Here is a 14,853-nt window from a genome sequence, read left to right as displayed (position 1 = left end):
AAACAGTCATATGTAAGTTATATGAATGTCACTATCCGGTTGTTAAGTCTGACGTCACTAGCCGTGTCTGGATCTGTAATACGTCCATAACTCCATAATATCCCCGGCAACTGGTCTCTCATTTGAGGCATCCCTTGGTTGTCAGCCACCACTGTTTACCACCACAGAATGTGAGGTTTTGTTCTGTCTGTTCAACATCATTTTCGTCATTATCACAGCAACCCACGCTACACTGTTATGGACGAAGGAGCAAAACAAACAACTGATGGACTGTTGTTGCACTCCTGATCCAAACTACCTGCCCAGTGAAAAGGTTTGGCTTTCTACTAAGCACATATCTCTTAGGACCGACTCCAAGAAACTCACTCCTGGTTACTCTGATTCTTTTGAAAGAGAAGCTCAAAAGGACCAATGTCTACTTGTTTAAGGTTACCTCTCAACATGAAGATATAATATAATCCATGTATCTCAACTAAAACCCAGTTTCTCCAGTCTCAAGGCAGGAAACCAACCAATTTAAATAAACTACCCATTTTGGTTAAAGGGTTAAATGGTTAAATATTCATCCAGAATTATATCAGAAGCTTGCTGCCTCTCACAAACGTCTGGTCAAGGTACGACTTGCTAAGTGAAATTAAATCAAATATTGGGGGAGGTATATGTATATAATTTTGACTGTGTGGATTAGAGAAAATAAAAAATAAATTCAAACTTGTGCACCCAGTTCTTGTTTGTCAACGTCAAACATTCCATCCCATAAAAAGAACAGTTCAATGAAATCATTAAAAGCAGCAGAGTTCATGCCCATGATGAGTTTATGTGAACATCTGACCACAACTACATGTGTCAGAATTGACAGCACAAATCCGTCAGTCTTGACAGGAGAAGGGACAGAATGTGTGAAAATTTACCTCATCAAAGTGTCGGAGGTAATATACAACAATGTAAGACAGAAGACTCTTCATGCCGTCCTGTATGCGGAAAGAACAGAAATTTAGAGGAGTGAAGATGGCAATCAAACAGCATCATTATACAATTTTCCATTAATGCACTGGTCATACCTACATGGCTATAGAAAGAGTGAGCAGGAAAAAAAGACACAACAGAAACAGAAATATACCAATATACCAAGACCAAGAAATATACAGTCTGTCCTAAAAGTCTGCTGAAGTTCTCATTATCATGATTAACTCCTGATAATATTTTTATTGCTTTTTTTGCTCTTTTTTTTGACACCATTTCAATTGTCTTTCCATACTCTAAGGATCATTCTTGTGACCAAAATTGCCCTCACTTTCATTGCCACAAAACTGTATTTGGATGCAGTGGGAAAGACTGATTGGTCTCTAAGTAAACATAACCTTGGTGATATTGTTATTTCAAACATAACAATTTACCTATCTAAATGTATCCTGAAAAAGCTAAATCTGCTTACATTCTTGAATAGCATTTGTATATGTTCCTGTACCTGATTTCCAACATAGGTCATTGGTTGTTACACTCCGCCTATAAAATTTAGAAGGGGTAAAATAAATCCTATGTATTAATTTAAATCATACGAATTTTTGCTGGGCTTTTTGTGAATTTATCAGGATTTGAGAGTATTCTAGACTACTCCTTCTGTTTTATATCAAAGCCTAAGTCCATTTGTTAAATGATCCTTAGGTTATTAAAGTAATTATTTGCTAAGTATTTTATAAAACACAGCTACCTTATACTTCATGTAAGAAAGATCCAGAAAGTCCCTCACTGGGGACTTTAAATTGGCTTTTAATATTTTAATCTCAAATATCTACAAATATCAGTTGTAGATATTTCAAAAACATCACGACTCAAAGGTCCAATTTTATGCTTGCCCCTCTTTCAAGCTATTGTATCCAATACAACCCTCATCTGTACAACAGAGAACACCCCAAAATTTAAACAGGCTTACTAATTCCTTTTCAATTTTGATCCAGCTTAATTTAGAATAATATCCTCTACCATGTTTAGACCCATTCCTCTTGACCTGTGGGAGTATTTATACAGGCAACATCACTGAGACATAGTTGAACTACCATTTTAATCACAGTAATTTTTTCCACAAAATATAATTCCATTTTTAATTAATAATCTAGATTTATTATTTATTTGAGTAGGTTTTATACTTGAGGTGCTAATTTTTCCAAATCCGGGTTTAAAAGAATCCCTAAGTATTTCAAAGCTGAAGATAACCAGTTGAAACTTAATAGAGCAACATTTTTACAGGAGCATGACACTGATATAGGCATACATTTAGATTTGCGCCAGTTATTTTACAGTTAAGATCCTAAATGCAATCAATCAAAGGCAACAAAAGGATCCCAGTGCAGGATTTAGGAGATGAAATGTAAAGTCAAAGGGTATATTTATTAAAGAACTCCTCATCAAAGAAATTGCAAAACAAAGGTGTCAGCTGAGCTGAACAATTCAAGATTAGAGAGACCATGGAAGTAAAAAACTCAATATAAACTCATGAGACTATCAAAATAAAACAGGAACTAACGCACACTGAGAGTCAGACTAAAACATGCAAACTTGACAAAGACAGATGATAAACAAACAAGGAGACAAGATGGAAGGAATACAACAGGGACAGAACACAGAGACCAGATGAATAGAGATAAACTAGAATGTAACACACTACAAACAATGGAAAATAACTTTACAACTAATAACATACAAAAGAGTCCAAACTGAAACAAGTGATCCTCAAAACATAGTTGGCCTAAGAAGAATGACTCTACTTCTTTTTTGTTAAGAGTTCCAGAGGATATACACTGCTCAAAAAAAATTAAATTAACACTTTGAAACAAATCAGAACTCAGTGGGAAAACATCATGCTGGATGTCTATAGTGAAATGGACTACGTATAAGATGCCACATTGTGTGATGGAAAGGAAATGTATCAGCCTACATAGAGGTGAATTCAAAGGCAAATCAAAGTGAAAAAATGATGGTGCAGGCTAGTCCATAAAATTAAAAACGAACTCATATTTGTATAGCCCTCAGTTTCTTGTGTTCATGCCTAAAAAAGTTGGGGCTTGCTTCTAATGAGACAAGAGATTGTGTCCTGGTGGATCTCTTTCCAGATCTAGAAATGCCTCCCAGAGAGCATGTAGCTGGATCATGTCACTACTGCAAGGTGAATAAAGTGTCACTGCTTGATGCTTTTCGCATGCCCTGGGTCAACAAGCTCTTGGACCGGTTAGCAGTGCTCATTTCTCCACAACCAAGGGCTACTGGCAGATTTCCTTGTCTGTGGGTTCAAGGAAAAAACATCCTTCTCCACTCTATAGAGTTTGCACCAATTTGTTACACTTCTGTTCAGCTTGTTCAGAGCACCAGCCACCTTCCATCACTTCACCTGCTGGGTACCGTGGATGCACAATGCATATGCTGCCGCCTACATGGATGATGTCATCATCCATAAGGACACCTGGGTGGAGCATGTGCAGTGAGTGGGTAATTTTGTGCTTCCAGTTTGTACAAAAAACTTGAATTTTATACCTACTGTACTACATAGTAGTAATTTTCACCATTAAAAGCAAATCTTTTGCTACACGATGAGAATGATGATCCATCTTCACATTTCATACCAAGTGTACCTTTTAGTTGTATTACATGTCCTAAAAAATTTCAAACCATCGGGAAAAAAATACATGGAAGAAATCCCAAGAAGTTGATTCTGTTCATCTGTACGTAGCATTTTCAGTGGGAGAAATGTTTTGTCGCTCATCCAGTTGACGTCTTCAGTCTTGTGTGACAGCAGGTTTCCCCAGCCTTTTACAACATACATTTGCATAATGATCACTGGCGAAGCCAGAACAATGGGCTGTGAGGTCAGTGTCTTGATCATTGTTATGCAAATTGTCATAACCATTGATCAATAACCACTAATCAATGACCACTGATCAATGGCTATGAGTGCCATTTACAGGGACTCGGGGAATGGCTGCCATCACAGCATTGTAAGATGGTGAAAGATGTACAATGAGGTTCCCTCCTCGATTAAGAGACAGACTGTCTTTGCCTTTTCACGTAAATGGCCTCCTTGACTCCGCGCTCAAACCAGCGTTCCTCCCTGTCCAGGATGTGTCCTCATCATTGAGATAGTGCCCACTGGCCTGTAGCTGTAAATACACTGCGGAGTCCTGGCCTGATGAGCTAGCTTCTGTGCTGTGCCATCCACTTCGCCAGAGGATGTTTGGTTTCCCCGATGTACAAATCATGGCAATTCTCTTGGCACTTAACAGCGTACATTATATTACTCTAATTGTGCTGGGGGACCGGATCTTTGAGGTGGAACAATTTTTGGATCAATTCAATTCAATTCAATTTTATTCATACAGCGCCTCACAGCACTTTATATTGTAAAGTAGACCCTGCAATAATACATAGAGAGAAAAACCCAACAATCACGTGACTCCCTATGAGCAATCACTTTGACGACAGTGGGAAGGAAAAACTCCCTTTTAACAGGAAAACCTCCGGCAGAACCAGGCTCAGGAATGGGCGGGGCCATCTGCTGCAACTGGTTGGGGTGAAAGATGATAATGTTGTCATTAATAAGCGATGCGCGTGCCTTCTTCTCTTCCATCCTGATGTTGGATGCTGGGGGCTTTTCATTTTTGAGACAGGCCAAAACTCTCTTTCCACGTGTGCAATGTTGTTGTTAAGAATTGCTGTTTTTGTGGCTGTGATCAGTTCCAAATCACAATTGTCTCCAGCCCTAGTAGCGCTGGTACTCTTTTTTTGACTGGACAAAGACAAGTGAGGAAATATAACTGTGTGTGACTGTATTACTTTAATGTACTCTAAACCAAAGCTGTTCATGCATCTGCCCCGTCATGATACTGAAGATATTCACCAGTATTTATGAAGATAAAACACAACTGTCATTTGTTCACACTGTTGCTAAAATCTTCGTTTTAAATCAAACAAAGCACAATTTAAAATTCTATTAATGTTCAGCTTATGACCTGGATAAATGTCATTTAATATGTCAAGAAGAATAGTGATTTCTGTCAGTGCCTTTGGTGCTCGTGCTTTTCTGGAGCACTCAGAGCACTTATTCACCCATTCACACACATTCATACTGCATCGAAGAGCACCTTGGTGTTGCAGATTGGACCAGCCAGAGATCGAACTACCAGCCTTCCAATCAGTATACGACCTCCTGATTACCTCCTGAGCTAATGCCACACGGCTCAATGAATATTAACTTTTATTCAGTAAGGTGTAGTTTATTACCTCATAATGGACTACACACATAACATTTGAGTAAGCTTCTATTAAACTGCATTGCTGAATACTGTGAATATATTACATTTAAAAGGCATGGATGCAATCTACAGGACCAAGACTCTTTATTTTAGGATACAGGGACAAAATTATACTTTGTTTTCAGCATTCTGGTTACTTACACTGCTTTTTACATCTTTAAGTTTGGGCAGGATGTCAAGGCTGAAACCATCAGCTTGGCCTCTGGTTCGATTGCCACCATTCATGAAGTTACCAAAGGCCAGAATCAGACCTAGAATCTTCTTCACTGTTTCACTGTCCTGTATTAACTGTAAAACGAGATCAAACAGACAGAAAGAAGACATCATGTGACTGTACCGATTATACATTAGGTAGAATTATTACTTTTCACAATTTTGAAAGCATTTATTTAACAAGAAACACTTTTCAGGCTTTTACGCTGCACTGCTTCTCATATACGCGCTGCACGCTGAAAGTTGTTCTGTTTAAGTTTCCTCATTTCTGACTTTATGCTAATAATGAAAACACCTTTTCATGAATGTGTATTATTCATTATCCTGAAACAAATGATTCATAACCAGATCTAATAGCCCTGTTCTTAAACTATATAAATCTATGGGTATAGACTTAGAGTATGTTTGTCCAAACTTCAAAGATTTGGACATACATGCATACATGGGTATGCAGTTATTGTGTTTTGCTCTTCACAGTTTGACTCACCTTGCATACCCTCTGCAGTGTGTCCAGTTTTCTTGTGATAGATGACATGCACTCACAAAAGCTGGACTGGAAAAGGATGCAGAAAACTCTACTGTTGAAATTTGGGATCAAGGAGAGCTGGTAGAGAAATCTTTAATGCAGAAGAAGCAGAAAGAGCATAGCATTAGGGGTATTTTTTCGTGATCGATTTATCGATTAAAATTGATTCTGGCTTGAATAACGTGATATCGATTCATTAAAATCCTGAATCAATTTTTAAATATAAATTTATTTTGCCCGAAACGCCAAAATCTCAGGTTAAACCTCACAAAATTTCTACAACCGCCAAACAGCTAAAACAGTATATAAGAGCAGGTACATAGATTCTGCACAAAGAGGTAAACACAAAACACGGACCCAACGCATCTGAATCAGTGAGATGTCGCCTTTCTCACCCGACAGCATGTACGCAGACACGGACACGCCTAGGGATGGGTACCGGTATCCGGTGCCATGATGGCACCGGTTCTGACGTAAACGGTAGTAACCAGACCGAAAAGCAGCGCACATTTCGGTGCTTTATTTCCTGAGATGTGATAAACTTTGAATTCTAGCCAATCATTTTACGTTTCCCAGGATAGTAGGCGGGTCCAGGTACGTACGTATTTTAGAGCAGAGCTACAGATTAAAAATGCCCAAGGCGAAGCGGTCAAAGTCTGGCTGTACTTCACAGCAAAAGATGCAAACTCAGCAGCTGCAACAAGTGCTTTAAGCTGATACTGTGATACTGTCAAAGGAGGTAACACCTCAAATCTGATGAAACACCTGGCGACGCATAGCGTTTTTTATAAAAGCCGAGAAATGCGCCGTATTTGATAGCTTGCTGCGAGACCTCACACCGAGCACATCTACTGCGGGTGTGGTGCCTGTTATCGGACCCGGAGTTAGCAACATCCCCCAAAAAACCCGAAGAGGAGAGTCCTGGCCCTAGCCCTGCCAGTGTAGCAGAAATGATGATGATGATGATGCAGCAGCAGCCGTTCTTCTCTGCGTGAGTAGCTTAATGTTGTTCGTGTGTAATTTACGTTGAGTAGGCTAACCACGTTATTACATTAATGCATGTAAGGTGAACTAGCAAACACCATCATAGCTACATGCGGCTGTCTTCTTGTTTGATGGCAGATGCTCCCTTCACCCTGGCCAAAAAGGCTAAAATGACCAAAGAAAAAGTGGAAAACAGCTAAACATGAGAGGTTTTTGGACAAAGTTTGTGTTTTTTCCATTGTTTAAGCTGCTTCCAGCCAAGAGTGATACCATATATGCCCCATAGCTGCAGAAAAGGCTAACATTGTTATCTTTTTACAAAAAAACAGCTGAACATGAGAGGTTTTTGGACCAATTTTGTGTTCTCCATTCTTTAAGCACCGGTTTGAGCACCGTTTAAGCACCGGCACCGTTTCAAATGTACTGGTTTGGCACCGGTATCGGATAAAACCTAAACGATACCCATCCCTACTCATACTCCAGTGGATTAATCGGAGAGTAACTTGGAGTTAGTATCTTGCCAAAGGATATTTGGCATAGAGACTGGAGCAGATAGGATTTGAACCACCAACCTTGCCATTAGTAGATGACCTGCTCTGATGAAAAAAAGTCTGCCTTCACCATAATTCTTCCTGAGTCAGTGAGATTGTAACTCATGAAATAAACCTGCTCATTATCGTGGAAGTGTTAGAGTAATCACTCACTGTTCTGGTTTGTCCAGGGGCTTGGCATTCTCTTTGTCTTTAGTGGACTTTATGTGCTTTTCGATCTTGTCCAATTCTTCCTGTTGTGCTCTCTGTGGGAGAGACACAAGAGATCTGGCTCCATGTCTTCTATAATTTATATAGAAAATAAAACTAAGGCAACATCTGAGCAGATCTAAAACAAACAAAAAAGGATGTATGACTAGACTCTAGACTCTTTTGAAAAAAAGTTTGATACTCAGTGAACTCTTCTGGCATAATAATAATAAATTGTGAATGACATGCATGAAGGCACTCAGTTTAAACTTATACACCCTGTTTTAACTCATAGACATCTTTTCTGCTGACTGTTGAACTGGTAGCAGGAAATACACATCTGCAGTCTTTTTCTATTTGTTTGGTTAGTTTTAAGCACAGACACACATAAATATCAGGTTAACATTATTTGGGGTATATATGTAATATCAATCGATTTGACATACCAAATAAACATTTTTTCACAGCTTATCTGTTGGATGTTAACAGTTATTTTAGAGCCATCCATCCACTTTGACTTACATCTGACTCTGCATCACCTCACTACCTCTCTCGTTTTATCATGACTGGGACATCTAGTAACATTAATGATTATGATCGGAACAAAAGTGGAATAATAAACTGCCCTTCAATGGGATTAGATTATCTGAAAGATTTGACAATCAGTAATGTAAATATAACATTAAGGTATGTCCCAGAACAGTGAACTACCTGGTGTATTTGACAATATGTTGGAAAAATCTGTCCCAAATACACAGTCTTCCTTGACAGGTAGTGTTCATCATTGCAGACCTGGTCTGGTTTAATTGCTGCATTACTAGACTAGAAATCAACATTCAGCCTTTTATAGACATTGGACCAATAAGGATTTAAGGGCCTCAGATCTCTAGAAGCAAACAATATAAACTGAGTGTGAAGCTCACATTTTCATACAGGGCCTGCAGGGTCTCCAGGTCAACTACAGTGTTGTCCAAGTTCAGGATGGCTAGGAGACAAAGAGCAATTGGTTACTGATCACCAGTGTTGGGGAGTAACAGAATACATGTACCGCCGTTACGTATTAAAAATACAAAATATGAGTAACTGTATTCTGTTACAGTTACCGTTTAAAAAGGTGGTATTCAGAATACAGTTACTTTGTTGAAATGAATGGATTACACGGTGGTACTTTCCTGTTTCATAAGCCTATGAACTCCATATTTTTGACTTCCACACCGGTGGAAACCCAAACAAAACACGCATTAAGAGGCTCTAATGACTGTGTCTCAATCTCGCAGCCCATGTCACCTCTACTTGCGGCTCGCATAATGATGTGAAGAAATATTTTTAAAAATTATTCACAAAAATTATTTAATATGAAGGCAATAGGCAGAGTGTTATAGGCATAGCCCTAAAGAATGTAGCCTCATGGGTAGTGTAGTCTGTGCTGCAGGGAGAATTGCCTGCCATACCCGTTATGTTTCTGTGAGCGTGAGGAGGGAGAAAAAGGAGAGTCAAAAAGTACGAGTTGTCACCGAGCAGAAACGGGAGATGGAAGCATGGAAATATATATATATATATATATATATATATATATATATATACAAAGTTGACCCAGACAACAAAGTAAAGCTAGTTTTCAGCTATGAGCCTGACATGGAGGTCCCTTTACTACAGTTTGGAGCCATGGACCTGTTTTATATACGCGTGGAAGAGTTTTCTATATGAGATCGCTGCAAAAAGTGGAGCCTTACCTAATGTCCACCCTACTGTTGCTCATTTTATATTAAGATTTAAAAATCTAGTCGGTATTGGTATGGCGAGTAACCTTCAGTAATAATAATAAATCACACAGCAATAGAACATTCATGTAATTGTAAAAAGCATGATAATATATTAAGAAATCCAAAGTATTCAGAATACGTTACTCTCATTGAGTAACTTAACAGAATATGTTATAAAATACATTTTGGGGCATGTATTCTGTAATCTGTAGTGGAATACATTTTAAAAGTAACCTTCCCAATACTGCTGATCACTCCGTTCAAAACTTGACAAGTTGAGGAAAAAACAAATTATTAACTAAAGATGTATTTCCTGCATTTTCAAAATTCACATTTACAAATGTGGCCATTTCACTATTAAACATATTTACTTAGGGATCAATAAAGTATGCTGATTCTGATTCTGATTATCATTATTGTGCATGAAATAAATTAACAAATGACATGAACATTTTTCCTACCAAGTACAAGTTTTAGAGAAGCTTGCACCTTTGTGTGACTGTTTTCTGAGAGAGGAAAGTAAAGTAGGCTCTTTTTACCTTACAATATAAAGTGCCTTGAAGCAACTGTTGTTGTGAAATGAACTGAATTAAACCAGATGCTTCTGAACTCACTTGAAAAACCACCTGCTGTATTTGACATAGATTGCCATGTTTGAAGAAAAAAAATAACTAGCAACTAAATTGAAGCACGTTGAGCCTAAGAAGCAAAAAGGCTAAAAGAAAACTGTTCCTGCTACCTGATGCCTGGAAAGGTTATCTGGAAAATCATTTAAAACCTGCATACCACACTATTTTTTTTTCTAAATTGTTTTCTAAATCTAAATTGTTATAGGAATTAGACAGTAAATGAACCCAATATACAATGGCTAATTGCATTATTTGAATTAACACTGCCCAATCAACTGTGGAACTCACCATGGTGGATATCTTTCATGTCAAGGTGCAGAGATGACATGAGGATCCCTACAGCCTGAGAACGCTTATTGTTTAGGAGCTTAACAACCTAAAACAAAAATAAAACAGGAAAATCAGACAGGTTAGATGCTTTCATAGGAAGTGGAGTGTAACATAATGCACTATATGTAATCTAAGAATAAATTGAAAGAATTATTAAAAGCTCCAGAAGAGAAAGCATGCAAGCATCGAAGGTGTTTGGAAAGGGAGGGGGGATGAGTGTGTATGAGTGTGTATCAGTGTATGTGTATGCATGTGTGTGTCCTGAGTTTAGGTGAGAGAGTGTCCTTCGCCCTGCCAGGCTAAGTACACAGTCTTCCAGCCAACCCAGGTGGCCTTGCATAGGGGAGGAACAGTGTAAACACCGTTTGTTCTCAGGGTGACAATTTGTTTTGTTTGCCTTGAGACCACAGCTGGCGCCGATATACAGGGTGGGCCATTTATATGGATACACCGTAATGAAATGGGAATGGTTGGTGATATTAAAGTCCTGTTTGTGGCACATTAGTATATGTGAGGGGGCAAACTCCTCAAGATGGGTGGTGACCATGGTGGCCATTTAGAAGTCGGCCATCTTGGATACAACTTTTGTTTTTTCAATAGGTAGAGGGCCACGTGACACATCAAACTTATTGGGAATGTCACAAGAAAAACAATGGTGTGCTTGGTTCCAACGTAACTTTATTCTTTCATGAGTTATTTACAAGTTTCTGACCACTTATAAAATGTGTTCAATGTGCTGCCCATTGTGTTGGATTGTCAATGCAACCCTCTTCTCCCACTCTTCACACACTGATAGCAACACCGCAGGAGAAATGCCAGCACAGGCATCCAGTATCCGTAGTTTCAGGTGCTGCACATCTCGTATCTTCACACCATAGACAATTGCCTTCAGATGACCCCAAAGATAAAAGTCTAAGGGGGTCAGATCGGGAGACCTTGGGGGCCATTCAACTGGCCCACGATGACCAATCCACTTTACAGGAAACTGTTCATCTAGGAATGCTCGAACCTGGCACCCATAATGTGGTGGTGCACCATCTTGCTGGAAAAACTCAGGGAACGTGCCAGCTTCAGTGCATAAAGAGGGAAACACATCATCATGTAGTAATTTCAAATATCCAGTGGCCTTGAGGTTTCCACTGATGAAGAATGGACCCACTATCGTTGTACCCCATATACCACACCAAACCATCACTTTTGTTGTTCCAACAGTTTTGGAGGGATCCATCCAATGTGGGTTAGTGTCAGACCAATAGCGGTGGTTTTGTTTGTTAACTTCACCATTCACATAAAAGTTTGCGTCATCACTGAACAAAATCTTCTGTGTGAACTGAGGGTCCTGTTCCAATTTTTGTTTTGCCCATTCGGCAAATTCTGTGCGCCGATCTGGGTCATCCTCGTTGAGATGCTGCAGTAGCTGGAGTTTGTAAGGGTACCATTTGTGAGTAGCTAATATCCACAGTGTAGCACTTGCCGCTCCAGTGACATGCGGCGAGTGCTACGCTGTGGGCTCTTGCCGAATGAAGCTAGGACAGCCACTGATGTCTCTTAATTAGTGACAGTTTTCTTGCGTCCACATTTTGGCAAAACCAACACTGAACCAACTTAGCAAGCAGTTTGCTAACTGTAGCATGCGAGATGGATGGTCTCGTAGGGTGTCTTGCATTGAAATCTGCTGCAATGACCCGGTTACTGCGTTCACCAGATATCAACACAATTTCGATCCGCTCCTCACGTGTTAACCTCTTCGACATGTCAATGGCTGTGAACAAAGAGAAACTTGTAAATAACTCATGAAATAATAAAGTTACGTTGAAACCAAGCACACCATTGTTTTTCTTGTGACATTACCAATATGTTTGATGTGTCACATGGCCATCTTCCTATTGAAAAAACAAAAGTTGTATCGAAGATGGCTGACTTCTAAATGGCCACCATGGTCACCACCCATCTTGAGGAGTTTGCCCCCTCACATATACTAATGTACACAAACACAAACAGGACTTTAATATCACCAACCATTCCCATGTTATTACGGTGTATCCATATAAATGGCCCACCCTGTAGTAGCCACATGAAATGATGGTGGTATTCCTTTAGTGCGAACAACTGCATGTCAATTTCACAGTCAATCTAGCAGTCCGACACTGGTCTCTCAATCTCCCGTTGGAGAGCCGTGAGCTTCTCCGAGTTGTTATCCATTTTTCGCTCAGAGATCTTAGTCTGAGTGCTCACGGTAGCCTCAAGCTTCTCCAAGATCTTATCCGTGCTGCGTTTAATGAGCCCATTTTGAGAAGTCACGACTCGTCCGATCGCTTCAGTCACAGCGGGCAGCCTTGTGGGCTTTTGAACAGCCCATTCCGCTTTCTTTAATCTTCGATAAGCCAGGGCCAAGCCAGCTCCAATCAGCAAGAACCCTGTTATCATGGCTCCGAAAAGGTAGATGTCTTCAATGTCCTCGATTGACAGTCCCGCCAGGCACACGACCCTCCAGTTATGCCACCCGCCCATCGTGTATCAGGCAGGTGACGTCCCTCCAGGACACTCAGGCTCACTCGAGCCCTGGCTTCTCGTTGAGAAGAGTGTGTCAATTGCATTCAGGGACCAGTTGATCAAATCCATAATTCCTCTTTTAGGTTTTAGAGAACAGACTGTGAGAGTGTTTCAGGGCAACAGTAGAAAAGTAGATGAGACTAGACAAGGACACAAGAAGCCAAGCAGGGAAGATAAGGGAAAGGGAGAGGAAAAGTGGAACAAGACAGCATAAGTGGGCAAGAGATGAAAATAGTGTACTGTTGGAATATCATCATGACTCCCACCCGAGGTTGGGTACCAAGCCCCAAGTGCGATGGAATAAGGATCAATGAGTGCAAGAAGAACTGACCTGAAAGATAAGATCCCTACCCTGCTGGGATAATAAGCTGGCCAAAGGAGGAGATAGAAGCCACTGACATTAAGACAAAGAAGCTCCTGACCATACTTGGAGGGTTTCACCCCAAGTCCAGCATCCTGAGGCTGTATGCTAAGCAGAAGGAAGGAGGCTGGGGACTAGTGAGGGTCAGCACCACGGTCCAGGATGAGACAACGAACACGAGTACATCAGGAAAATGGCCACAACCAACCACGTGCTCAGTGAATACCTTAGGCAGCAGAAACCCAAGAAAGAAGATGAGCAAGAGGAGGAACCATCAATGAAGGACAGGCCTCTGCACGGTATGTACCACCAGCAGTTGCTGACATCCAGAACCAGTGGCTGGACTGAAAGAAAGCACAGAGGCACTAACCATGGCAGCTCAAGTAAAAGATCCATTAAGGCTGGGGTCCATCACACCAGGCAAGATACCAGGTGCAGGCTGTGGAAATAAGCCCCTGAGACAATCCAGCAGATAACAACAGCAGGGGACAGTAGAATGTCATAACCAAGTGACTGGCACAAATTACACATGGCCACACTGAATATGGCCTGCAAGTACTAAGGTCAAAATGGGACACAGGACAAAATCACCAAGCTAAGAAACTGTGAGTGGCTCCAGCAGATCGGAGGAATGATGTCTAAGATCTCTGTCCAGAAGAGTGCAGCTAAGGTATTACATAGGAACAATGACTGTAGAAAACATGGATGACCTAACAGCTCCCCAAATGTGAAGCTGAAACATCTCTATCGGCTTCTGGTGTTTGGTTGTAGTATAGGTCACACTAAAACAAAACACTTCTCTTCTGATATATTTTTCCTTAAGTTTTGTTTTCAGCCATTATTCGTAGTTTAGATCATACCGATTTGGGTCAAGGGGTCTCCTTTCTCATAATTTTGATTTTAATTACTAACTTAATGCTGTTTAATTAAGGTGTAACCTAACTGTTATGACTTTGACTGGCAGCTTCAGTTATGGCGTTTTCCAAAACCACCACTGTCTGTTTCAAATTGGCAGCATAAGGTGTCCTACAGTAAACTGGACTAACCTACAGGCACTGTTGCACAGCTACATTCTCACCTGAAAATATGTTAAAAGTTTATTTTGTGACCCAGAAACAGTAATAAGAGTAATATTAAAACTAAGTAGCTGCCGCCATTGTTGGAAACTGGACTTGGCCAGGCTGCGCTATGAATTCTGGGATAGGTTGGGCCACGAAGGATACACCCGACCCATCCTTCAAATCCAGGGAAATGAAGGATGCATTTGTCGGCCACATTTGGAGCAACCTTCTAATTAGGACTGCCTTCGTTGCCGGGCTGTGACATAATCAGCCTTCAAATGTGGCCTCTGAAGGATGCAACCTAGGTTTTGGGACACAGCTGTTGTTTCAGAGTTTTACGTTAACTGGTTAGGTTTGTTTACATTTGTGTTCCAGATGCTGCACAGATTC

At 40.3% G+C, this 14,853-nt stretch overlaps 1 protein-coding gene across 4 annotated transcripts in view; it reads right to left on the bottom strand.

The window, feature by feature from the left end:
- The window catches only part of fmn2b (formin 2b), a 56,249-nt gene that overhangs the window by 22,967 nt on the left and 18,429 nt on the right, over window positions 1–14,853 (bottom strand). For 2 of the 4 annotated variants that reach the window (XR_014875884.1, XM_085171538.1), the window contains exons 8-13: window positions 10,447–10,534; window positions 8,690–8,751; window positions 7,731–7,822; window positions 6,004–6,133; window positions 5,445–5,591; window positions 912–971 (exon numbers count right to left, since the gene is read on the bottom strand). Coding sequence is in view for 2 of the 4 variants with exons in the window: in XM_085171538.1 (XP_085027664.1) it covers window positions 912–971; window positions 5,445–5,591; window positions 6,004–6,133; window positions 7,731–7,822; window positions 8,690–8,751; window positions 10,447–10,534 (579 nt within the window). In the remaining 2 variants the exon portion in view is untranslated. Of the gene's footprint in view, window positions 1–911; window positions 972–1,410; window positions 4,103–4,402; window positions 5,592–6,001; window positions 6,134–7,730; window positions 7,860–8,689; window positions 8,752–10,446; window positions 10,535–14,853 lie in introns of those variants that run through there. The other 2 variants (XR_014875885.1, XM_085171539.1) reach the window with 2 other exon arrangements.

This window comes from Neolamprologus multifasciatus, chromosome 8, assembly GCF_963576455.1.
Source record: "Neolamprologus multifasciatus chromosome 8, fNeoMul1.2, whole genome shotgun sequence".
NCBI lineage: Eukaryota > Metazoa > Chordata > Actinopteri > Cichliformes > Cichlidae > Neolamprologus > Neolamprologus multifasciatus.
The sequence above is the reverse complement of the archived record's forward strand: the minus strand, read 5'-3'. Positions and strand labels throughout refer to the sequence as shown.